Source organism: Doryrhamphus excisus, chromosome 7, assembly GCF_030265055.1.
Source record: "Doryrhamphus excisus isolate RoL2022-K1 chromosome 7, RoL_Dexc_1.0, whole genome shotgun sequence".
Lineage (NCBI taxonomy): Eukaryota > Metazoa > Chordata > Actinopteri > Syngnathiformes > Syngnathidae > Doryrhamphus > Doryrhamphus excisus.
Genome location: NC_080472.1, coordinates 4,145,107 through 4,168,846, shown reverse-complemented (window position 1 = coordinate 4,168,846; position 23,740 = coordinate 4,145,107). Strand labels below are relative to the sequence as shown.

General features: G+C 38.3%; 2 protein-coding genes and 1 long non-coding RNA gene across 8 annotated transcripts in view; 2 read left to right on the top strand and 1 right to left on the bottom strand.

Annotated features, from left to right (window-relative positions):
- Positions 1–5,827, top strand: part of kif13ba (kinesin family member 13Ba) — a 46,527-nt gene extending 40,700 nt beyond the window's left edge. For 3 of the 4 annotated variants that reach the window (XM_058078797.1, XM_058078800.1, XM_058078798.1), the window contains 2 exons: positions 686–1,157; positions 1,239–5,827. In XM_058078797.1, coding sequence (XP_057934780.1) covers positions 686–1,157; positions 1,239–1,441 — 675 coding nt within the window. In that variant the 3' untranslated portion in view covers positions 1,442–5,827. The remainder of the gene's footprint in view (positions 1–685; positions 1,158–1,238) is intronic. The other variant, XM_058078801.1, reaches the window with a different exon arrangement.
- A 70-nt stretch (positions 5,828–5,897) lies between these two features.
- Positions 5,898–20,169, top strand: LOC131132863 (uncharacterized). 2 transcript variants are annotated; one of them, XR_009130442.1, is made up of 3 exons: positions 5,898–6,274; positions 7,754–7,932; positions 8,630–20,169. It is a non-coding gene; the product is annotated as an uncharacterized LOC131132863 (long non-coding RNA). The 2 variants fall into 2 exon arrangements; XR_009130443.1 differs by having other exon boundaries at positions 7,754–18,166; positions 18,493–20,169.
- LOC131132841 (homeobox-containing protein 1-like) lies at positions 6,802–23,548 on the bottom strand. Of its 2 annotated transcripts, none has more exons than XM_058078858.1 (10): positions 23,211–23,548; positions 20,402–20,800; positions 20,240–20,325; positions 20,060–20,170; positions 9,869–10,025; positions 9,722–9,804; positions 9,545–9,640; positions 9,378–9,472; positions 9,186–9,269; positions 6,802–9,115 (listed from the first exon to the last, which is right to left on the bottom strand). In XM_058078858.1, the coding sequence occupies exons 2-10, from the start codon at positions 20,797–20,799 to the stop codon at positions 8,834–8,836; spliced, it is 1,392 nt and encodes a 463-aa protein (XP_057934841.1). In that variant the 5' UTR covers position 20,800; positions 23,211–23,548; the 3' UTR covers positions 6,802–8,833. The 2 variants fall into 2 exon arrangements, with proteins under 2 accessions (XP_057934841.1, XP_057934842.1); XM_058078859.1 differs by having other exon boundaries at positions 9,378–9,469.
- Between the last annotated feature and the right edge of the window lie 192 nt (positions 23,549–23,740).

Here is a 23,740-nt window from a genome sequence, read left to right as displayed (position 1 = left end):
ATTCAACTTCAACTTCTTCTCAAAATTTTTTTTTTACATTAATATTTACATTTAATAATTTTTTGACTTGATAAGTACAACTTTAGTTTTGTGACAGAGCGACTTAAATGTTGTAAAATTGAAACTTTTTCTTATTATGTAACCTCATGTCACATTATGAATTTTTATCTTTTTATTACAACTTTTCTCTGCATATTTATTATTACTTTATTTTTATTTTATTTATTTTTATTTTATTTTGACTTATTAAAAAAATGGATTTCTTCTAATAAATTTTTTATTTTTATTATTTTGTAAAATTTTATTATTTATTATATAAGTTATATATAAGTTATTAAACCAAGTGTTGTGATATCACAACCAAAAATGACAAAAATACAATACCTTTTCCTGACACCCCCACCAACCCCCCCACCCCCGGACTTTTTGATTAGGAAGTTGTCACAAGATGTTTTTTGTGGGAAAATGGTCACATTCCCGCTCTGTGATATGTATTTCCTGTAAAAATATGACTTTAAGATCACAAAAGGAAGTCATGAAAAGTATTTCAAAATAAGAGTTGGTGAAGGAGTTCCAGTGTTGCGTCACGTTAGCAAAGCTGATGATTGTTTTGTCTTGCATGCTGTCCTCTGTGACCCCCCGCCCCCTTCGCCCCATCGCTATGACAACCTGTGGTCCCCGCTAGGCCACCCTCCTGCAAGCCCCGCCCAGAGACAGGCGGTCCGACCCCCAGGACGTCCCGTCTCTTCCCGTGCATGACCCGCATGACAGCGCCCCCCTCAGCCCGCTCAGCCAGTCGTCCAGCGGCTACTTCTCCGCTAGCGTCTCCACGGCGACCCTGTCCGACGTCCTGCAGCCCTCGTCCTCCTCTTCCTCCCTGCTCGCCACGGACGCCGCGTGTCCTCCCGCCAACTCCCCGCCCGCTCCTTCCACCCACGGCGGCGTGACCGCACACCGCTTCCTCTCCGAACAGAAGCCGCTACACTCGGACGGTGGCGGAGGAGGAGGCGGTCTCGCAGACGATGCAGTACCCGACTGGTTAACGGAGGGCATCCACGTCTCCATCGGGAGCAGCAAGGCGGGGACGGTGCGCTACGTGGGAACGACGCGGTTTGCGGAAGGCGTGTGGGTAGGGGTGGAGCTGGACTCCCCAGCGGGTAGGTCGACCGATCGGAAACCGAAGCGCTCCGGATCCGAACCGAAAGCTGCCATTTTTTTTTTTTTGTGCTCCTTTCCAGGTAAACACGACGGCTCGGTGGGAGGACATCGCTACTTCCAGTGTCGACCGGGACATGGCGTGCTGGTTCGCCCTGACCGCCTGTCCTGCCGAGATCGCAACGGACGGCGGACGCAGGACATCGCCGCTCCGGGCCACGCCTCCGTCCTGAGAGAGACTGTCGTTTCCCGGCGAGGCGAGAACCGCAAATCCTGGAGCAGCTGAGACACGGAATTGTTTTTTTTTTTGTTTTGTTTTGTTTTTTTAAACACAACAGACGACATCCTCGTCTTCCTCGTCTTCCTCCATCTTGATTCCCAGCTGATTCACTGCCGGGCTGGAGACGCCATCTTTGCTGGAAGACAGGAAGCAGTCAGTCTGAGGACGTTTTAACCTCCGAGCGGCGTCCCGCCCCCCCGATGCACACTGATGCAAACGTGGCTAAACGCTACTTGATGGCGTTTTACCCAGAATGCTTTGCGGCAGCCTCCCATCCACCTTCTGGCTTCTCCCACCTTGTGCCTTCACTGCGGACCCGCACGCCGCTCGTCTTTGTGCTGCCGTGGGGGGTTCGGCGTAAGGGGAGCGCCTCGTGCCACGGGTGAGGTGATCTCAGGGACTGCGGGGGGCTTGGGGGGGGGGGGGGGCGTCCACGTTTGCGTGGCGATGTACGCCATCGCTTTGTGTGCAATAAGTGGGATTGTGACGTGACGTCTTTGTGTGCCAACTAGATGTCGTGTCGGTGGAAAACGTGCGCCTTAGTTTTAAATGAAATGATATCTCTCTTATTTTGAAAGGGTGGGGGGAGAAGAGCTTCCTGACTGGTCTTGATGTAAGAATGAAGTCGACAACAAAAAAAAAAAACTTCCTCGTGAGCATTCCACAGACGTCAACCTTATTTTATTTATGGACGTCACTTCATCAGGTCTACTTCCTGTAGGGGAATAGGCTCCGCCCACTGCACAGGGAGTGGCATGATGGGAGATGTAGGCTGCAGTCTTTGCCTCGCCACACAAAGCGGATCATCAGGCTTTCGCGCCTAATTTAAGTTTTTATCCTGGCGACTCGCCACTGAGGCGGGTCGGTAAACACACACACATACGTATACACACATACGCACGCACGCACACACACACACACACACACACACACACACATATCAGTCACATGCAGTTTGGAGGTCGATGAGGACCACACTGACAAGAATAAAGTAGAATAGCAAATGAAAACAAAAGTTAGCACAAGTTGTAGCGTCTCCACCAAAACGTTTGCAGAGAATCAGCATCAAACTAGCATCCCGCCATCACTTAGCAAGACATCAGGATTGGACATTTTTCTCGTTAAAAATGGCAAGTAGGTGTAACGTTGCGACTTTTTCAAGAAACATTTAAGTGTCGTACGATGATTATGTTTTTCTTACAAAATATATCTTAAGTGTTACATTTTTTTTTGGTCATTACAATATTTTTCTTTAAAAATTGACTTAAACGTTATTACGACATTACGACTCGTAAAATGACTTCTGTGTCGTAATGTTACAACTTTTTGTCATATGAACATTTTCCTCGTAAAATATGACTGATGTTGTAATGTTACAAATTTTGTCATATTACGACTTTTTTTAAGAAAAATCTGACTTTCATGTCGTAACCTTATTCGGACATTTTTTTCATAAAAATGACAATTGTTGTAATGTTACGACTTTTTTGTCATATTACGACATTTTCACGTAATTTTAGTATCGTAATGTTACAATTTTTTTTCATTACAATTTTTCCTAAAATTTACTTCAAAAATGTCATGTTAGTACATTTTTCTCGTAAAATGACTTAAATATCGTAATGTTACAAATTTTTGTCATATGACACTTTTCCCCAATATCTTAACCTTAACCTTATTAGGACATTTTCCTCGTAAAATATGACTGATGTTGTAATGTTACAAATTTTGTCATATTACGACATTTTGTAAAGAAAAATCTGACCTTATTCGGACATTTTTTTCATTAAAATGACAAGTGTTGTAATGTTATGATTTTTTTGTCATATTACGACATTTTCACGAAAAATTTGGTTTTGCAAAATATAATTTTAGTGTCGTAATGTTACAATTTTTTTTCATTACAATTTTTTTCTAAAATTTACTTCAAAAATGTCATGTTAGGACATTTTTCTCGTAAAAATGACTTGAATATCGTAATGTTACAAATTTTGTCATATTACGACATTTTTTTAAGAAAAATCTGACTTTCATGTCATAACCTTATTCGGACATTTTTTTCATAAAAATTACAAATGTTGTAATGTTACGACTTTTTTGTCACATTACGACATTTTCACGAAACATTTGTAGTGTTAAACTATGATTACTTTGGTTTTGCAAAATATAACTATAGTGCCGTAATGTTACAATGTTTTTTTCATTACAATTTTTTTCCTAAAATTGACTTCAAAAATGTCATGTTAGGACATTTTTCTCGTAAAAATGACTTGAATATCGTAATGTTACAAATTTTGTCATATTACGACATTTTTTTAAGAAAAATCTGACTTTCATGTCATAACCTTATTCGGACATTTTTTTCATAAAAATGACAGGTGTTGTAATGTTACGACTTTCTTGACATATTACGACATTTTCACGAAAAATGTGTTAACAAGTGTTATACCATGATTACTTTGGTTTTGCAAAATATAACTTTAGTGTTGTAATTTTTTTTTCCATTACAATTTTTTTTTTTGTCGTAATGTTACAACTTTTTGTCATATGACACTTTTTCCCAAAGGTCTTAACCTTAACCTTATTAGGACATTTTCCTCGTAAAATATGACTGATGATGTAATGTTACAAATTTTGTCATATTATGACATTTTTTTAAGACAAATCTGACTTTTTGTCTCGTAAAAATGACGTGTTGTAATGTTACGATTTTTTTGTCATATTACAAAAGTGTTGTACCGTGATTACATTTTTCTTGCAAAATTTAACTTTTTTGTCGTAATGTTACAACTTTTTGTCATATGACATTTTTTAAGAAAAATATGACTTAAGTGTAGAACATTTTCCTTGTAAAATATGACATTATGGTATAATATTCCAACATTTTGGTCATATTTCTCATAGAAATGACTTCAGTTTCGTAATGTTCCAACTTTCTTTTGGCTGACTTTCCATCGAGATTTCATCTTCTCTGCTTTTTTTTGTTTTTTTCTTGTCAGTGTGGCCCCAGACAGTCGTCAGTCAGACAAAAGGCAAGCCTTAGCATGGCTGTCATGTGACTGCACGCGGTATTATGGCGGTATTAGGACTTATTGATGTAGAAATAATCCACGTGCCTCGTACACGCCAGACCTTTGAAGTCTTTTTTTTTTTTTTTTATTGTTGTCTTGTTTTATTTTTGGGGAAAATGAAAAATTGCACAGGTGATTCCATGAATAATTGCTGCTATTAGCATGAACACTCGCTCGTTGGTCCTTTCTCGCGCCCACGGAGGACGAAGATGATGATGATGTTGGATGAGGCACTTTTGTCATATGAGGGGAAATGGAAGGTCGAATATCATTGGTCCGCTGATTGATTGATTGGTTGATTGATTGATTAGCAGGATGTTCGGTTTAGTGCAGGTGCCTGACGGCATGTTGATATGTTGGAAATGATTTTAGGACATTTGTGGCGTGAAGGAAAAATGGGCGTGTCTTTTTGTGTGGGTGTGATGTTTTACTTTACTTTTACCCCCTGCTGGCTACTACCAGTACTGCGGCTTTCTTTAGCAAGCAGTCTGCTGGCGTTTTTTTTTTTTTTTGTTCTTCTCATATCAACTTCTCACTTCGTTTGCACACAAAAAAAGCGAGCCCTTCGCTTTTCAAGTCGTACAAAATTATTGTTAATTTTTTTTATTTGTGATGCTGTTGATGATGGCCTCGTGGGCCGAGATGACTCAGCAATATTCTTCACTTATATTCTGCATTCTTTCCTGCAGACCTCCGCCAAGGACCAGCAGCCATCATTCAGCATGAGTGACGTCATTAACTTTCATGTAAAATATCCACATAAATATAACATCTTCCTTGGCGGAGGTCTGCTTTCGGGCAAGCACATTTACGCCTGTTTTGTAATGATTTGGTTGAATTATTCATGTTTTTAATGTGAGCCTCTCTGGCGTCCTCTGGCGGTTGCCGTCAAGAATGCAGGTGGACAGCATTTTTGAAACACTGCAACGTACTTTTTCACTTCTTTTACTACCTCTTTTCTTCTTCTTCTTCTCCTCCCTTGAGGCCTTTTTTTTCCCAGCAACCAAGTAACTTTTTGTTCTCAACAAGCGCAATTAAGCAATACAATCTTTTTTTTTTCTTTGCAATTATTAGCAATGATTGCTATTTGCTAACATTTATTTCATGTTCAGTTGTGGTGTCAAAACATTTCATATCTGCGTGTGCGTGGATGCGTTGAGGAATCTTGAGCACAGAGTTTTTAGATTATAATTTAAATTGTTTTATGTCACTATGCTGCAATCCAAAGAGATTATATACAATTCAACATTTATCATGTTTGGTTCTTTTTTGTATCATCTGAACAATAATCTGGCAAGGAAAAAAAATAAAACATGAGAGATTAGCAGTATTTTTTTTAGTGTATTTCTATTATGTATTTATAGATATATTCGTTTTTATATAATTTAAAGTGAACCTATGACGGTTTGTTCCATATTTCTGACATAAATGTAGTTAGAATGTTGTATTTTCGTGTTAAATGATGCTAAAGTTTCAGAAGACGGTTTGGATGGCCTTGAACGCTCACCTGCTCCCTGTGACGTCACGTGGAACCCGGACTTCCTGATATGGGCGTTTCCGGATACACGCGCCTCCCGCTCTGCCGCTGCGATTCATGGAGCTAGCATGGAGCTAGGCGCTAATGGCTTCCAGGAAATATTTTTTTCAGGGTTTAAGTACCGCTAACCAGAAGTGCTTAACGTTGCCAATTCCAGGTTAAGAGAAAAATGGAGGAATGTTTTGGCGAAGCTGGACTATTCTACGCCTTTCCAACGTCAGAAGCTAACCTGTAAGTAACAATGTGTGTCCTAACTCTGTTTATTTTGTGTAGCATTACAATCAATACCCTGTTTATTTTGTGTAAGCAACCACAACCGGTGCGTCTATCAAAGTATTTTTAAACAAAAGTAGTCCCGCAAAAAACGTGTAATGAACACAAGTGTGTCTGCAATTAGTAAACGTGGGCCTGCGTTAGCACTGCTAGTTGAAAAATTAGCATTATAGGTCCCCTTTAAACATACCTAGAATGTATTATTTATGTATGTGGTTTTAATCAGATGAATTAGGATCAGCTGTGGAAATTCAAATGTTGAATTGAAAAAAAACAGCAAAAGTCCCATGATGGAGTGTGATTACCTTTTTAATTTCCTTTAGAAATAAAATCTCAAGAAAAATAGCATAAAAACTCAAAGGTTAAAAGTAACAACAGTAGTCCATCAAGCATCCAAACAAGGCACTGATGTTAAAATACTCAAAGATATTTTTTACTAAACTATCTTTCCTAAAAAAAGATGGACAAAATGTTTTTAGACATGATTGAAACATATGGATTTTATTTTTTTCCATGATGAAGGAAGCACAAATGGTTGCTTTCATGTTGCGTTCAGGGACACTGGTTACATTTCACCATTCTTATGTTTTTTAAAAATCACACCGAACGCTCGTACGATTTAAAGCTACTCGGTAAATAATCTCGTAACGGCGATTTTGGCACGATGGAGGATTCTGCTCGGCAGATTGAAGACGACAGCTCAGCTGCCATTAAAGCTACGACGGACGTTCAAATCGGAAAATAAACTAATTCATAGCACCCGGAAAAAATTGACAATATTACAAACTAATATTAATGAACTCTTAATATTACTATTTGAATGTCATTCTACAGAAATAAAAACAAAAGTATTTGGACATTTTCCTCATGATTTAAAATTTTTTCTGCTCCCAAAAATGACAAAGTACCGTAAGTTTAAGAGCACAGAAAAATAAGTTGCAATTAAAAAAAAAAAAATTTAATCAATTGCTTCGTTAGTTTTTTTTCCTCCTGTCACAACTAATAATAAAAATTCCTGAGAATAAAGTCAAACATTTGAAAATGGGACTTCATTCCTGGAATGTGGAAAAAAAAATTTCGGGGGAAAAAAAAAAGACTTTCTGGTTGTAACATTTTTTGTCACTTTTTTCGACATGCAAATACAATTTAATTGTTGTTAATTTTTAGTATATTTATATATAATAGTAAAGCATATGTATATAATATTTTTAATTTGTTAATTAAATAATTATTAAAAATATGTTATGGTCAATCATGTTTTCAATTCAGAATTTTACGAGCAAAAAAAAAAAAGACTGTAAACACGATCAATTTAAAAGACTGAAGTGAAAAATGTGACTTTATTGTCGGAAGATTCCAACTATTTTCTGGGGGGTGGACATTGCCATTATTTCCCTTCTATGTATTGTCATGACTTTTTCCCTTTGTTCCTTTCAGCGTGGAACTTTTCATTGGAATGCATTTCCCTTTTGGAAAGGATGCCAGGTTCAGATTTGGGTCGTTAAAAAGAGACGGAGGAGGGCTCTGAGAGCGTGTGTGTGTGGGGGCGTGGCTACAGCCAGAACCCGAGCTAGTGTGGGCGTGTCTGACCGCCAGCTGGAAGCAAGTCCTGTGAGGTAATAGCGGTAGTTAGTAATTCCATGCAGTGATAATGGCGGCTCGTCACCGTAACAAAGTCAACTCAAATAAGGCACTTGAACAGAAATTCATTACAGTCAATGAGGTACTTAACTCTTGCCTGCCCTCTGGTGGACAAACCATAATAATGCACCTTTCTATGGCCAGTGTTGGGATTTATTTGAGCCGTCGTTATTAAGTTAGCTTAGCATTCCTGCTAATGTAACCGGCTGCCAAAGCACCTTTTATAAGAAATAAACACTTTGTGTTGACAACACACGGCAGAAGATGAAAAAAAGGCATTTTGGAGTAGTTTGACGACATAAAAACGCAGTAAAAATGAATAAAAAGTCAATTTTAAAGGTAATACTTTGGTGAATGCTTCAGTCGCTGGAAGCTTATGTTGTCATTGTATATAAAGGTATGTAGTATATACAGTACAGTACTATGCTACGCTAATGATAAATATATGAATATTAATTATGCCTTTGTTATGGAAGCAAAGAAAGGCTACCTCTGCTCATCTCTGACATTTACATATATTATATATATTATATATATTTTGGAATAGAATTGTTGCTTGTTGGGAATGTGTAAATAAGCAAAAATATTATGTTTTGTCGTTTTCCTGCATTTTTGCTGTAATTAGTTTACATGAAAAAAGCAAAAAAGAGCATTTCTTTGCTTCCATTACAGATCTTATTTGGGGGCGGAGCCATATCAGGTCACATGATATAAGTATAAGTATACCATACTGTACGTATGGATGGTCAGAGGAAGTTTGAGGCTGCTGAGTTGTGATCACAGTGAAGACGCTTGTGGCGGTTCATGAGAGGAAGCGGTCCTAACGGAGGAGGGCGGGGCTTATACGTAAGAGCACTGCGACCCCCCACCCTCCCTTCAGTCATCCTCCGTCGCCTCGGTCTTGACGTCATGAACCTCGCTGGGCCCCGCCCTCTCCACCTGATTGACAGCCGCCGTCTCCAAACAGGCCGCGTCTCGGGGCTCGACCAGCGCACTGCGAACGGCGGCTTCATCCTGGAGGGACGGAGAAGGCGGCGACCAGGACGCACCTGCCCCAGAAAGGAGGGAGCGGCCGATTACGGCGCCGCCTCTGTGCTGGCCGGCCACGCCTCCTCGGGCGGTCAGGGCAGCCAACCAGCTGGGGAGCAGCGTGGGAACCTGTCGTCGAGAGAAAGGGATGGAGGGTGACTTCCTGCAAGGTCGTGCGATGGTGTAGGGGGGGTCCTACCTGGGTGGGCGACGATAGGTCGGCTCGAGCGAAGGCAAAGGGGCGGGCGGCAACTCGCTTGTCAAACAAAGACACGTCACAACTCTGAAACGATGCATGACAGCGTGAATGCTAATGCTAACGCTAAAGCTCAAAGATTCCCTCATAGATGGAAAGATCTGCGGTTCCGGAACGTTCATCCCTTGCTCAGACCTGCTCAGCGAAGTCGTTGCCGTCCACCTCGTCGCTGTTGGACTGACCGCCCGGGCTTTGGACGTCGATGCCGTGGCTTTCCAAGATGGTTGCTTCTTCAAGACACACAAATATTCCTCACAGCTTCTGGACGTTCTAGGAGAAATGCATCTGTGGCGGGACTTTACCGATGTTGGCTCGCCTCTTCAGGTCTTTGCGACGGTTGGCGAACCAGTTGTAGACCTTCAGGGATGTCACCTTCTCGAAGTCCAGCAGCTTCTTACCTGAACGTACAACAAGCACACATTGTGTTGCTGCGCCCGGAGGCCAAGGACCACCTGGGGTTGGCTTCCGCCTTCACACACCTGCTTTTTGGATGACCGCATTGCAGGCGGAGGAAATCTCCTCCCTCTTGGCTTCGTCTGGATATTGATTATCGCTGAAATAGCTGACACACACACACACACACACATTACAATATTACAATGTTAGTCTTCTCTGTGAGTCTTTACCTCTCCATGACAGCCAGACACTCTTTCTTCCAGGTGAATCGGTTCCCCCTTCGCAGACGGAAGGCCCCGGGGGTGGGGGCAAATGTGGGCGGGGCTTGGTGCCAGTCCATCATGTCCTCCAGGGCCAACGGGGCAGCTCGCAGGGCCAGCGTCGCACCTGGTGACAGGTAATCAACCGTTAAGGACGTGAAAAAAACGACATACTAACCCCTTACGTTTTTTTCAAAAAATCACAAAATTAAAAACCTGGCATTTTATGCCATTTTTGGGTGCTTCTCAAGCCCCTGATGAGTGTGTGTGAGGTTTCCCCCTTATTTTTCACCAGAAAAGTGCATTAAAAGCAAGTTGAAAAAAATGAAAAAAACGACATACTAACCCCTTACGTTTTTTGTAAAAAATCACCAAATTAAAGATCTAGCATTTTATGCCATTTTTGGGCGCTTCTCAGGCCCCTGGTGTGTGTGTGTGAGGTTTCCCCCTTATTTTTGACCAGAAAAGTGCATTAAAAGCAGGTTGAAAAAAATGAAAAAAACGACATACTAACCCCTTACGTTTTTTGTCAAAAATCACCAAATTAAAAACCTGGCATTTTATGCCATTTTTGGGTGCTCCTGGTGCCCCTGTTGAGTGTGTGTGAGGTTTCCCCCTTATTTTTAACCAGAAAAGTGCATTAAAAGCAAGTTGAAAAAAATGAAAAAAACGACATACTAACCCCTTACGTTTTTTCCAAAAAATCACAAAATTAAAAACCTGGCATTTTATGCCGTTTTCGGGTGCTTCTCAGGCCCCTGTTGAGTGTGTGTGAGGTTTCCTTTTTATTTTTGACCAGGAAAGTGCATTAAAAGCAGGTTGAAAAAAATGAAAAAAACGACATACTAACCCCTTACGTTTTTTGTCAAAAATCACCAAATTAAAAACCTGGCATTTTATGCCGTTTTCGGGTGCTTCTCAGGCCCCTGTTGAGTGTGTATGAAGTTTCCCCCTTATTTTTGACCAGAAAAGTGCATTAAAAGCAGGTTGAAAAAAATGAAAAAAACGACATACTAACCCCTTACGTTTTTTTCAAAAAATCACAAAATTAAAAACCTGGCATTTTATGCCATTTTTGGGTGCTCCTGGGGCCCCCGTTGAGTGTGTGTGAGGTTTCCCCCTTATTTTTGACCAGAAAAGTGCATTAAAAGCAAGTTGAAAAAAAATGAAAAAAACGACATACTAACCCCTTACGTTTTTTGTCAAAAATCACAAAATTAAAAACCTGGCATTTTATGCCATTTTTGGGTGCTCCTGGTGCCCCTGTTGAGTGTGTGTGAGGTTTCCCCCTTATTTTTAACCAGAAAAGTGCATTAAAAGCAAGTTGAAAAAAATGAAAAAAACGACATACTAACCCCTTACGTTTTTTGTCAAAAATCACCAAATTAAAAATCTAGCATTTTATGCCATTTTTGGGTGCTCCTGGTGCCCCTGTTGAGTGTGTGTGAGGTTTCCTCCTTATTTTTAACCAGAAAAGTGCATTAAAAGCAAGTTGAAAAAAATGAAAAAAACGACATACGTTTTTTGTCAAAAATCACCAAATTAAAAATCTAGCATTTTATGCCATTTTTGGGCGCTTCTCAGGCCCCTGTTGAGTGTGTGTGAGGTTTCCCCCTTATTTTTGACCAGAAAAGTGCATTAAAAGCAAGTTGAAAAAAAAATAAAAAAACGACATACTAACCCCTTACGTTTTTTTCAAAAAATCACCAAATTAAAAATCTAGCATTTTATGCCATTTTTGGGCGCTTCTCAGGCCCCTGTTGAGTGTGTGTGAGGTTTCCCCCTTATTTTTGACCAGAAAAGTGCATTAAAAGCAAGTTGAAAAAAATGAAAAAAACGACATACTAACCCCTTACGTTTTTTGTCAAAAATCAACAAATTAGAAACCTGGCATTTCATGCCGTTTTTGGGTGCTTCTCAGTCCCCTAATGTGTGTGTGTGAGGTTTCCTTTTTATTTTTGACCAGAAAAGTGCATTAAAAGCAAGTTGAAAAAAATGAGAAAAACGACATACTAACCCCTTACGTTTTTTGTCAAAAATCAACAAATTAGAAACCTGGCATTTAATGCCGTTTTTGGGTGCTCCTGGTGCCCCTGTTGAGTGTGTGTGAGGTTTCCCCCTTATTTTTGACCAGAAAAGTGCATTAAAAGAAAGTTGAAAAAAATGAAAAAAACGACATACGTTTTTTGTCAAAAATCACCAAATTAAAAATGTAGCATTTTATGCCATTTTTGGGCGCTTCTCAGGCCCCTGTTGAGTGTGTGTGAGGTTTCCTCCTTATTTTTAACCAGAAAAGTGCAATAAAAGCAAGTTGAAAAAAATGAAAAAAACGACATACTAACCCCTTACGTTTTTTCCAAAAAATCACAAAATTAAAAACCTGGCATTTTATGCCGTTTTTGGGTGCTTCTCAGGCCCCTGATGTGTGTGTGTGAGGTTTCCTCCTTATTTTTAACCAGAAAAGTGCATTAAAAGCAAGTTGAAAAAAATGAAAAAAACGACATACTAACCCCTTACGTTTTTTGTCAAAAATCAACAAATTAGAAACCTGGCATTTTATGCCGTTTTTGGGTGCTTCTCAGTCCCCTAATGTGTGTGTGTGAGGTTTCCTTTTTATTTTTGACCAGAAAAGTGCATTAAAAGCAGGTTGAAAAAAATGAAAAAAACGACATACTAACCCCTTACGTTTTTTGTCAAAAATCACAAAATTTAAAACCTGGCATTTTATGCCATTTTTGGGTGCTTCTCAGGCCCCTGATGTGTGTGTGTGAGGTTTCCCCCCTTATTTTTGACCAGAAAAGTGCATTAAAAGCAAGTTGAAAAAAATGAAAAAAACGACATACTAACCCCTTACGTTTTTTGTCAAAAATCACCAAATTAAAAACCTGGCATTTTATGCCGTTTTCGGGTGCTTCTCAGGCCCCTGTTGAGTGTGTGTGAAGTTTCCCCCTTATTTTTGACCAGAAAAGTGCATTAAAAGCAAGTTGAAAAAAATGAAAGAAAACGACATACTAATCCCTTACGTTTTTTGTCAAAAATCACCAAATTAAAAACCTGGCATTTTATGCCATTTTTGGGTGCTCCTGGTGCCCCTGTTGAGTGTGTGTGAGGTTTCCCCCTTATTTTTAACCAGAAAAGTGCATTAAAAGCAAGTTGAAAAAAATGAAAGAAAACGACATACTAATCCCTTACGTTTTTTGTCAAAAATCACCAAATTAAAAACCTGGCATTTTATGCCATTTTTGGGTGCTCCTGGTGCCCCTGGTGTGTGTGTGTGAGGTTTCCCCCTTATTTTTGACCAGAAAAGTGCATTAAAAGCAGGTTGAAAAAAATGAAAAAAACGACATACCTTACGTTTTTTCCAAAAAATCACAAAATTAAAAACCTGGCATTTTATGCCGTTTTCGGGTGCTCCTGGGGCCCCTGTTGAGTGTGTGTGAGGTTTCCTCCTTATTTTTAACCAGAAAAGTGCATTAAAAGCAAGTTGAAAAAAATGAAAAAAACGACATACGTTTTTTGTCAAAAATCACCAAATTAAAAATCTAGCATTTTATGCCATTTTTGGGCGCTTCTCAGGCCCCTGTTGAGTGTGTGTGAGGTTTCCCCCTTATTTTTGACCAGAAAAGTGCATTAAAAGCAAGTTGAAAAAAATGAAAAAAACGACATACTAACCCCTTACGTTTTTTGTCAAAAATCAACAAATTAGAAACCTGGCATTTTATGCCGTTTTTGGGTGCTTCTCAGTCCCCTAATGTGTGTGTGTGAGGTTTCCTTTTTATTTTTGACCAGAAAAGTGCATTAAAAGCAAGTTGAAAAAAATGAGAAAAACGACATACTAACCCCTTACGTTTTTTGTCAAAAATCAACAAATTAGAAACCTGGCATTTAATGCCGTTTTTGGGTGCTCCTGGTGCCCCTGTTGAGTGTGTGTGAGGTTTCCCCCTTATTTTTGACCAGAAAAGTGCATTAAAAGCAAGTTGAAAAAAATGAAAAAAACGACATACGTTTTTTGTCAAAAATCACCAAATTAAAAATCTAGCATTTTATGCCATTTTTGGGCGCTTCTCAGGCCCCTGGTGTGTGTGTGTGAGGTTTCCCCCTTATTTTTGACCAGAAAAGTGCATTAAAAGCAAGTTGAAAAAAAAATAAAAAAACGACATACTAACCCCTTACGTTTTTTGTCAAAAATAAACAAATTAGAAACCTGGCATTTAATGCCATTTTTGGGTGCTCCTGGTGCCCCTGTTGAGTGTGTGTGAGGTTTCCTCCTTATTTTTAACCAGAAAAGTGCAATAAAAGCAAGTTGAAAAAAATGAAAAAAACGACATACTAACCCCTTACGTTTTTTGTCAAAAATCACCAAATTAAAAATCTAGCATTTTATGCCATTTTTGGGCGCTTCTCAGGCCCCTGGTGTGTGTGTGTGAGGTTTCCCCCTTATTTTTGACCAGAAAAGTGCATTAAAAGCAGGTTGAAAAAAATGAAAAAAAACGACATACTAACCCCTTACGTTTTTTCCAAAAAATCACAAAATTAAAAACCTGGCATTTTATGCCGTTTTCGGGTGCTCCTGGGGCCCCTGTTGAGTGTGTGTGAGGTTTCCCCCTTATTTTTAACCAGAAAAGTGCATTAAAAGCAAGTTGAAAAAAATGAAAAAAACGACATACTAACCCCTTACGTTTTTTGTCAAAAATCACAAAATTTAAAACCTGGCATTTTATGCCATTTTTGGGTGCTTCTCAGGCCCCTGATGTGTGTGTGTGAGGTTTCCCCCCTTATTTTTGACCAGAAAAGTGCATTAAAAGCAAGTTGAAAAAAATGAAAAAAACGACATACTAACCCCTTACGTTTTTTCCAAAAAATCACAAAATTAAAAACCTGGCATTTTATGCCGTTTTTGGGTGCTCCTGGTGCCCCTGTTGAGTGTGTGTGAGGTTTCCTCCTTATTTTTAACCAGAAAAGTGCATTAAAAGCAAGTTGAAAAAAATGAAAAAAACGACATACGTTTTTTGTCAAAAATCACCAAATTAAAAATCTAGCATTTTATGCCATTTTTGGGCGCTTCTCAGGCCCCTGTTGAGTGTGTGTGAGGTTTCCCCCTTATTTTTGACCAGAAAAGTGCATTAAAAGCAAGTTGAAAAAAATGAAAAAAACGACATACTAACCCCTTACGTTTTTTGTCAAAAATCAACAAATTAGAAACCTGGCATTTTATGCCGTTTTTGGGTGCTTCTCAGTCCCCTAATGTGTGTGTGTGAGGTTTCCTTTTTATTTTTGACCAGAAAAGTGCATTAAAAGCAAGTTGAAAAAAATGAAAAAAACGACATACTAACCCCTTACGTTTTTTCCAAAAAATCACAAAATTAAAAACCTGGCATTTTATGCCGTTTTTGGGTGCTCCTGGTGCCCCTGTTGAGTGTGTGTGAGGTTTCCTCCTTATTTTTAACCAGAAAAGTGCATTAAAAGCAAGTTGAAAAAAAAATAAAAAAACGACATACTAACCCCTTACGTTTTTTTCAAAAAATCACCAAATTAAAAATCTAGCATTTTATGCCATTTTTGGGCGCTTCTCAGGCCCCTGTTGAGTGTGTGTGAGGTTTCCCCCTTATTTTTAACCAGAAAAGTGCAATAAAAGCAAGTTGAAAAAAATGAAAAAAACGACATACTAACCCCTTACGTTTTTTGTCAAAAATCACCAAATTAAAAATCTAGCATTTTATGCCATTTTTGGGCGCTTCTCAGGCCCCTGATGTGTGTGTGTGAGGTTTCCCCCTTATTTTTGACCAGAAAAGTGCATTAAAAGCAGGTTGAAAAAAATGAAAAAAAACGACATACTAACCCCTTACGTTTTTTCCAAAAAATCACAAAATTAAAAACCTGGCATTTTATGCCGTTTTCGGGTGCTCCTGGGGCCCCTGTTGAGTGTGTGTGAGGTTTCCCCCTTATTTTTAACCAGAAAAGTGCATTAAAAGCAAGTTGAAAAAAATGAAAAAAACGACATACTAACCCCTTACGTTTTTTGTCAAAAATCACCAAATTAAAAATCTAGCATTTTATGCCATTTTTGGGCGCTTCTCAGGCCCCTGTTGAGTGTGTGTGAGGTTTCCCCCTTATTTTTGACCAGAAAAGTGCATTAAAAGCAAGTTGAAAAAAATGAAAAAAACGACATACTAACCCCTTACGTTTTTTGTCAAAAATCAACAAATTAGAAACCTGGCATTTTATGCCGTTTTTGGGTGCTTCTCAGTCCCCTAATGTGTGTGTGTGAGGTTTCCTTTTTATTTTTGACCAGAAAAGTGCATTAAAAGCAAGTTGAAAAAAATGAAAAAAACGACATACTAACCCCTTACGTTTTTTCCAAAAAAATCACAAAATTAAAAACCTGGCATTTTATGCCGTTTTTGGGTGCTCCTGGTGCCCCTGTTGAGTGTGTGTGAGGTTTCCTCCTTATTTTTAACCAGAAAAGTGCATTAAAAGCAAGTTGAAAAAAAAATAAAAAAACGACATACTAACCCTTTACGTTTTTTTCAAAAAATCACCAAATTAAAAATCTAGCATTTTATGCCATTTTTGGGCGCTTCTCAGGCCCCTGTTGAGTGTGTGTGAGGTTTCCCCCTTATTTTTGACCAGAAAAGTGCATTAAAAGCAAGTTGAAAAAAATGAAAAAAACGACATACTAACCCCTTACGTTTTTTGTCAAAAATCAACAAATTAGAAACCTGGCATTTTATGCCGTTTTCGGGTGCTTCTCAGGCCCCTGTTGAGTGTGTGTGAAGTTTCCCCCTTATTTTTGACCAGAAAAGTGCATTAAAAGCAAGTTGAAAAAAATGAAAGAAAACGACATACTAATCCCTTACGTTTTTTGTCAAAAATCACCAAATTAAAAACCTGGCATTTTATGCCATTTTTGGGTGCTCCTGGTGCCCCTGTTGAGTGTGTGTGAGGTTTCCCCCTTATTTTTAACCAGAAAAGTGCATTAAAAGCAAGTTGAAAAAAATGAAAGAAAACGACATACTAATCCCTTACGTTTTTTGTCAAAAATCACCAAATTAAAAACCTGGCATTTTATGCCATTTTTGGGTGCTCCTGGTGCCCCTGGTGTGTGTGTGTGAGGTTTCCCCCTTATTTTTGACCAGAAAAGTGCATTAAAAGCAGGTTGAAAAAAATGAAAAAAACGACATACTAACCCCTTACGTTTTTTCCAAAAAATCACAAAATTAAAAACCTGGCATTTTATGCCGTTTTCGGGTGCTCCTGGGGCCCCTGTTGAGTGTGTGTGAGGTTTCCTCCTTATTTTTAACCAGAAAAGTGCATTAAAAGCAAGTTGAAAAAAATGAAAAAAACGACATACGTTTTTTGTCAAAAATCACCAAATTAAAAATCTAGCATTTTATGCCATTTTTGGGCGCTTCTCAGGCCCCTGTTGAGTGTGTGTGAGGTTTCCCCCTTATTTTTGACCAGAAAAGTGCATTAAAAGCAAGTTGAAAAAAATGAAAAAAACGACATACTAACCCCTTACGTTTTTTGTCAAAAATCAACAAATTAGAAACCTGGCATTTTATGCCGTTTTTGGGTGCTTCTCAGTCCCCTAATGTGTGTGTGTGAGGTTTCCTTTTTATTTTTGACCAGAAAAGTGCATTAAAAGCAAGTTGAAAAAAATGAGAAAAACGACATACTAACCCCTTACGTTTTTTGTCAAAAATCAACAAATTAGAAACCTGGCATTTAATGCCGTTTTTGGGTGCTCCTGGTGCCCCTGTTGAGTGTGTGTGAGGTTTCCCCCTTATTTTTGACCAGAAAAGTGCATTAAAAGCAAGTTGAAAAAAATGAAAAAAACGACATACGTTTTTTGTCAAAAATCACCAAATTAAAAATCTAGCATTTTATGCCATTTTTGGGCGCTTCTCAGGCCCCTGGTGTGTGTGTGTGAGGTTTCCCCCTTATTTTTGACCAGAAAAGTGCATTAAAAGCAAGTTGAAAAAAAAATAAAAAAACGACATACTAACCCCTTACGTTTTTTGTCAAAAATAAACAAATTAGAAACCTGGCATTTAATGCCATTTTTGGGTGCTCCTGGTGCCCCTGTTGAGTGTGTGTGAGGTTTCCTCCTTATTTTTAACCAGAAAAGTGCAATAAAAGCAAGTTGAAAAAAATGAAAAAAACGACATACTAACCCCTTACGTTTTTTGTCAAAAATCACCAAATTAAAAATCTAGCATTTTATGCCATTTTTGGGCGCTTCTCAGGCCCCTGGTGTGTGTGTGTGAGGTTTCCCCCTTATTTTTGACCAGAAAAGTGCATTAAAAGCAGGTTGAAAAAAATGAAAAAAAACGACATACTAACCCCTTACGTTTTTTCCAAAAAATCACAAAATTAAAAACCTGGCATTTTATGCCGTTTTCGGGTGCTCCTGGTGCCCCTGTTGAGTGTGTGTGAGGTTTCCTCCTTATTTTTAACCAGAAAAGTGCATTAAAAGCAAGTTGAAAAAAATGAAAAAAACGACATACGTTTTTTGTCAAAAATCACCAAATTAAAAATCTAGCATTTTATGCCATTTTTGGGCGCTTCTCAGGCCCCTGTTGAGTGTGTGTGAGGTTTCCCCCTTATTTTTGACCAGAAAAGTGCATTAAAAGCAAGTTGAAAAAAATGAAAAAAACGACATACTAACCCCTTACGTTTTTTGTCAAAAATCACCAAATTAAAAATCTAGCATTTTATGCCATTTTTGGGCGCTTCTCAGGCCCCTGATGTGTGTGTGTGAGGTTTCCCCCTTATTTTTGACCAGAAAAGTGCATTAAAAGCAGGTTGAAAAAAATGAAAAAAAACGACATACTAACCCCTTACGTTTTTTCCAAAAAATCACAAAATTAAAAACCTGGCATTTTATGCCGTTTTCGGGTGCTCCTGGGGCCCCTGTTGAGTGTGTGTGAGGTTTCCCCCTTATTTTTAACCAGAAAAGTGCATTAAAAGCAAGTTGAAAAAAATGAAAAAAACGACATACTAACCCCTTACGTTTTTTGTCAAAAATCACCAAATTAAAAATCTAGCATTTTATGCCATTTTTGGGCGCTTCTCAGGCCCCTGTTGAGTGTGTGTGAGGTTTCCCCCTTATTTTTGACCAGAAAAGTGCATTAAAAGCAAGTTGAAAAAAATGAAAAAAACGACATACTAACCCCTTACGTTTTTTGTCAAAAATCAACAAATTAGAAACCTGGCATTTTATGCCGTTTTTGGGTGCTTCTCAGTCCCCTAATGTGTGTGTGTGAGGTTTCCTTTTTATTTTTGACCAGAAAAGTGCATTAAAAGCAAGTTGAAAAAAATGAAAAAAACGACATACTAACCCCTTACGTTTTTTCCAAAAAAATCACAAAATTAAAAACCTGGCATTTTATGCCGTTTTTGGGTGCTCCTGGTGCCCCTGTTGAGTGTGTGTGAGGTTTCCTCCTTATTTTTAACCAGAAAAGTGCATTAAAAGCAAGTTGAAAAAAAAATAAAAAAACGACATACTAACCCTTTACGTTTTTTTCAAAAAATCACCAAATTAAAAATCTAGCATTTTATGCCATTTTTGGGCGCTTCTCAGGCCCCTGTTGAGTGTGTGTGAGGTTTCCCCCTTATTTTTGACCAGAAAAGTGCATTAAAAGCAAGTTGAAAAAAATGAAAAAAACGACATACTAACCCCTTACGTTTTTTGTCAAAAATCAACAAATTAGAAACCTGGCATTTTATGCCGTTTTTGGGTGCTTCTCAGTCCCCTAATGTGTGTGTGTGAGGTTTCCTTTTTATTTTTGACCAGAAAAGTGCATTAAAAGCAAGTTGAAAAAAATGAGAAAAACGACATACTAACCCCTTACGTTTTTTGTCAAAAATCAACAAATTAGAAACCTGGCATTTAATGCCGTTTTTGGGTGCTCCTGGTGCCCCTGTTGAGTGTGTGTGAGGTTTCCCCCTTATTTTTGACCAGAAAAGTGCATTAAAAGCAAGTTGAAAAAAATGAAAAAAACGACATACGTTTTTTGTCAAAAATCACCAAATTAAAAATCTAGCATTTTATGCCATTTTTGGGCGCTTCTCAGGCCCCTGTATGTATATATACATACATACACATATATATGTATGAACATGTATACATACATACATACATATATAAATATGCTTTACCGGGGTTGTTCTTCTCCAGTTGATACCAGCGGAAGAAGGCTCGTTTCTTCTGCTCGCTCAGGTCCGATCCTTGCTGGATGAGCCAGTGGGAGATGCGGCTCTGGCTAATTCCTGCAGGAGGGAGGGAGGGAGGGAGTAAGAGCTTTGTCTTCAGGGGTGGAGGATGCAGGAGACACCTACCCGTCACCTGGGCCACCACGGCTTGAGAGATGCGCCTGTTGGCCAGGAAGGACTTGATCTCGTCCTTGATCAGGGCGCTGTCCCTCCTGCAAGCACACACACATTTGTCAGCGTGTACGGTTCTATCGCTAAAAGCACTCAAAGACTAAAAGAGCATCCTACCTCATCAGGTCCTCCACCTTTTCATCAACATCCACATCATCTTCGGTCGTATCAAAGGCGTAACCCGGCGCCGCCACGCCCAGAGGCGACAGCTTCCCGTTGCTCTGAGCTGCTGTCGCTACGGCGAGCGGGAGAAGCAGTGCGCCGCCGTCGAAGGCGTTTCCGCTCGGCGACAGTCTGTCGTCGGGGAAGTCGGTCTGAGTGGCGCAGGATGTCACGATGGAGGACGGAGGCGGCGGTTTGCGGTTGGAGGAGGAGTCAGCACGGGGGTGCTCCAGGTGGTCCAGGGTGTCCAGGGCGTGGACCACCTGGAGCCGCTTGATGCCGGTCCTCCTGAGCCGCTGGAGGAGGTCGATCTGCTCGATGGTGAAACGCGGTTCCTCACATTGCTGGAACATCCTGGAGGACAGACGCAGATGTTGGTATTTGGTCCTCAGGCTGGAGGTGGATCTTACTTACTTAGTTATTGTACGCTTTATTTCTTTTTTTCCTTTTGTGTAGTTATTTACTTAATGTATTCCCTTTGTTTATTTTTACATTTTTAGTTACTTTATATATTAATATTATTTACATTTATTTCTTATTTAAATTTTATAGTTAATTTTTTATAGTTATTTTTTTATTTATTTTTAAAGTTATTTACCTCATTTGTTTTTCTAGTAATTTGCTTAATATTTGCTTCATTTTTTATTATTTATATTTTGTATTTATCTTATAGTTATTCACTTAAAATATTTTCTTTAATATTTTTATTGTTTATAGTATAATTTTGTATAATTTATTGTTTTTGTTATTTACAATACTCAATATATTATATTTATATATTAATATATATATTATATAGTTACTTTATATTTTCTTCATATACTTCAATTTCTAGTTATTTAATTTATTGTTATTTACAGTACTTAATATATTTTCTAAATTTTGTTTTTAATATTAATGGTATAGTTACTGCATATATTTATTTTTAATTTTAATCTTATATTTTTTATTATTATTAAATATATTATTTTATATGCTATAATTATTATTATAATTAAATATATTATTATAATTATTTTATATCTTATAATTATTATTATTATTAAATATATTATAATTATTTTATGTTATAATTATTATTATTAAATATATTACTATAATTATTTTACGTCTTATAATTATTATTAAATATATTGTTATAATTTTATACCTTCTAATATAATTATTAATTATAATTATTGTAATATTGCAATTATTATTATACATAATTATTACTTATTTCGCATGCATGAGAAATGAGAGCAAAGGACTCGAACACAAGCAGAAAGGATCTGACACGTCTCGTCTTTTCCTGCGCTGCACTTCCAGCACGGACGAGAGCGGGACGGAGAGAGCGAGTACGTGTCGGGAAGAAAGCCAAGGAAAATTTACATTTCAGACGCTCGAGCGGCAAGCACACTTTTGTCCCTCTGCGGCAGAGGATGAGTCATGCTGGAACTTCTATGTTCCTCCACCTGATAACAGTCGGCATGATCCCGCCCCCAAAATTAGCCCCACCCCCAAAACACAAAACGACACATGCAAAGCACCGGAGTAAGCTAACATTAGCGTGTGTTTTTACTTACTGCTGACCTGATGAAGAGGATCACTGTACAGTAAAGGGTGGAATGACATACTTTTCGGGGGTTTAGGGACCCCCTCCCCACAAGGGGGGAATTATATCATACAATCAATCTTTCTGTCAACTACAAAGAGATCAACTTGAAGTTAAATTCCTTAAGCATAATCTTGTGGTTATAAACCGAATTTGATGCCGGCGCTCGAGTGCAAGCTAGTTTAATAACGCTTCATTAGCTGTTAGCTTTGAGCACCCCGTTTTGCTACGCAGAACAACCGGCGGAGATGTGGAGGAGGAGAAGCTGCTTTGTGTGAGTGAACGGCGAAAAAGACGGTATAAAGGTTGCTGGATGAAGGCGGTATCAACCGTGTTTAACATCTGTCGTCATGGGGAACGTGACATGGAAGCGCTAACAGTGCTAACCCGGCTACAGAGACTACTGTGACTGCAGCATAATTGTGGCTTTAACTTTTTCTATATTTAAAGATAATATTTGATTTCAGCGGCTATTGTTCAATAAAATGGATTTAATAACATTTTGCAATCATATTTGGCTTTGACTTTATTATTTTTTGCTTTAACTTTTATCTAAACTCACATTTTGACAGAAGCTAAATGGAACTTTTAATTTCCATGCTAAAATCATAGCCACTTTTTTGTTGTTGTGACCCTATACCGGAAGTGCATACCCACAGACATTTAGTAGACATTTCATCAACTTTGATGAAGAATGACAGCTGATTCAAGAGTCCACCTCATACCAAACCACGTTGAAAAAGCAGCTGATTTAGTTACCGCAAGTCCACTTTCTCACAATGTTTATCTATCATTCGTGTCCGAGTGTGTTTCGTAGCTTATTAATGACAAGTCTTCACACAAAATAGACATTAAATAAAAAAATGGCTAAAGCAAAAATCCCGCATCATCAAGCTTTAAAACATGCACTGCTTAGCGAAAGAGACACGAAGAAAGTTAACAATGTGTTTAAATTAAAGCGTCTAGGTGAGCTACAAACACGCCGAATTAAAGAGGAACTTTTGACTATTTATGTAATATCGCTGGTATCTTTTTTTTAGAGATTATATCTTAGCTGGTTGGGGAAACATAGTTGAAGCACAGAGTTTTCTAAGGAGGTTTCGGCCACTAGCGGCTGTGAGGAAATGTAGCGGGCTAATGGGAGCATTTTAAACACAAGCGTCGACTTACCTTGTTTATTCCAGTCAAGAGGACCTTAGTTGTAACATGCGGGCTTCTTTGTCGGAACGCCGGTATAATGTTGTATAATGTTAAGTTTTTACCCCCCCCAAAAAAACAAATGTCTCATCTGGTTTCCATTTGGGCTTCAATCCACTGTCAGACAGACTCGCCTTTTGTCCCCCAGACGTGCGCCATGTTGACTGTGCCGCAAGGGATGATGGGGGTTGAAGTTCTACATACTGTATCACCGTGTATGGTATCATCGAATTAAATTCACATCATTAATCCAAATATTATAATCAACAAGTAAGTAAGAAGGTCATGGAAAATAGAATCAAATCGCCTCAGATATGACTATAACTAATACATAATAATAAAATATAAAAAAATAAAATACTACTATAAAATAATTATATAAAATATATAATATAAAATAATTATATAAAATATATAATAAAAATATTATATAATAAAAATTATTTTAAAAAAAAATAATAGATATAATATAATAAGTAATAGCAATAAAATAATAACTAGCT

Bases quoted from the DNA above. Each gene is read 5' to 3' on its own strand.
- LOC131132841 (XM_058078858.1), bottom strand. From the start codon at position 20,799: ATGTTCCAGCAATGTGAGGAACCGCGTTTCACCATCGAGCAGATCGAC. The intron at 10,026-20,059 runs GTAAAGCATATT...ACCTGTCACCAG, and splicing joins ACTGGAGAAGAACAACCCCG to GTGCGACGCTGGCCCTGCGA. The intron at 9,641-9,721 runs GTGTGTGAAGGC...TTGTACGTTCAG, and splicing joins TGCGGTCATCCAAAAAGCAG to GTAAGAAGCTGCTGGACTTC.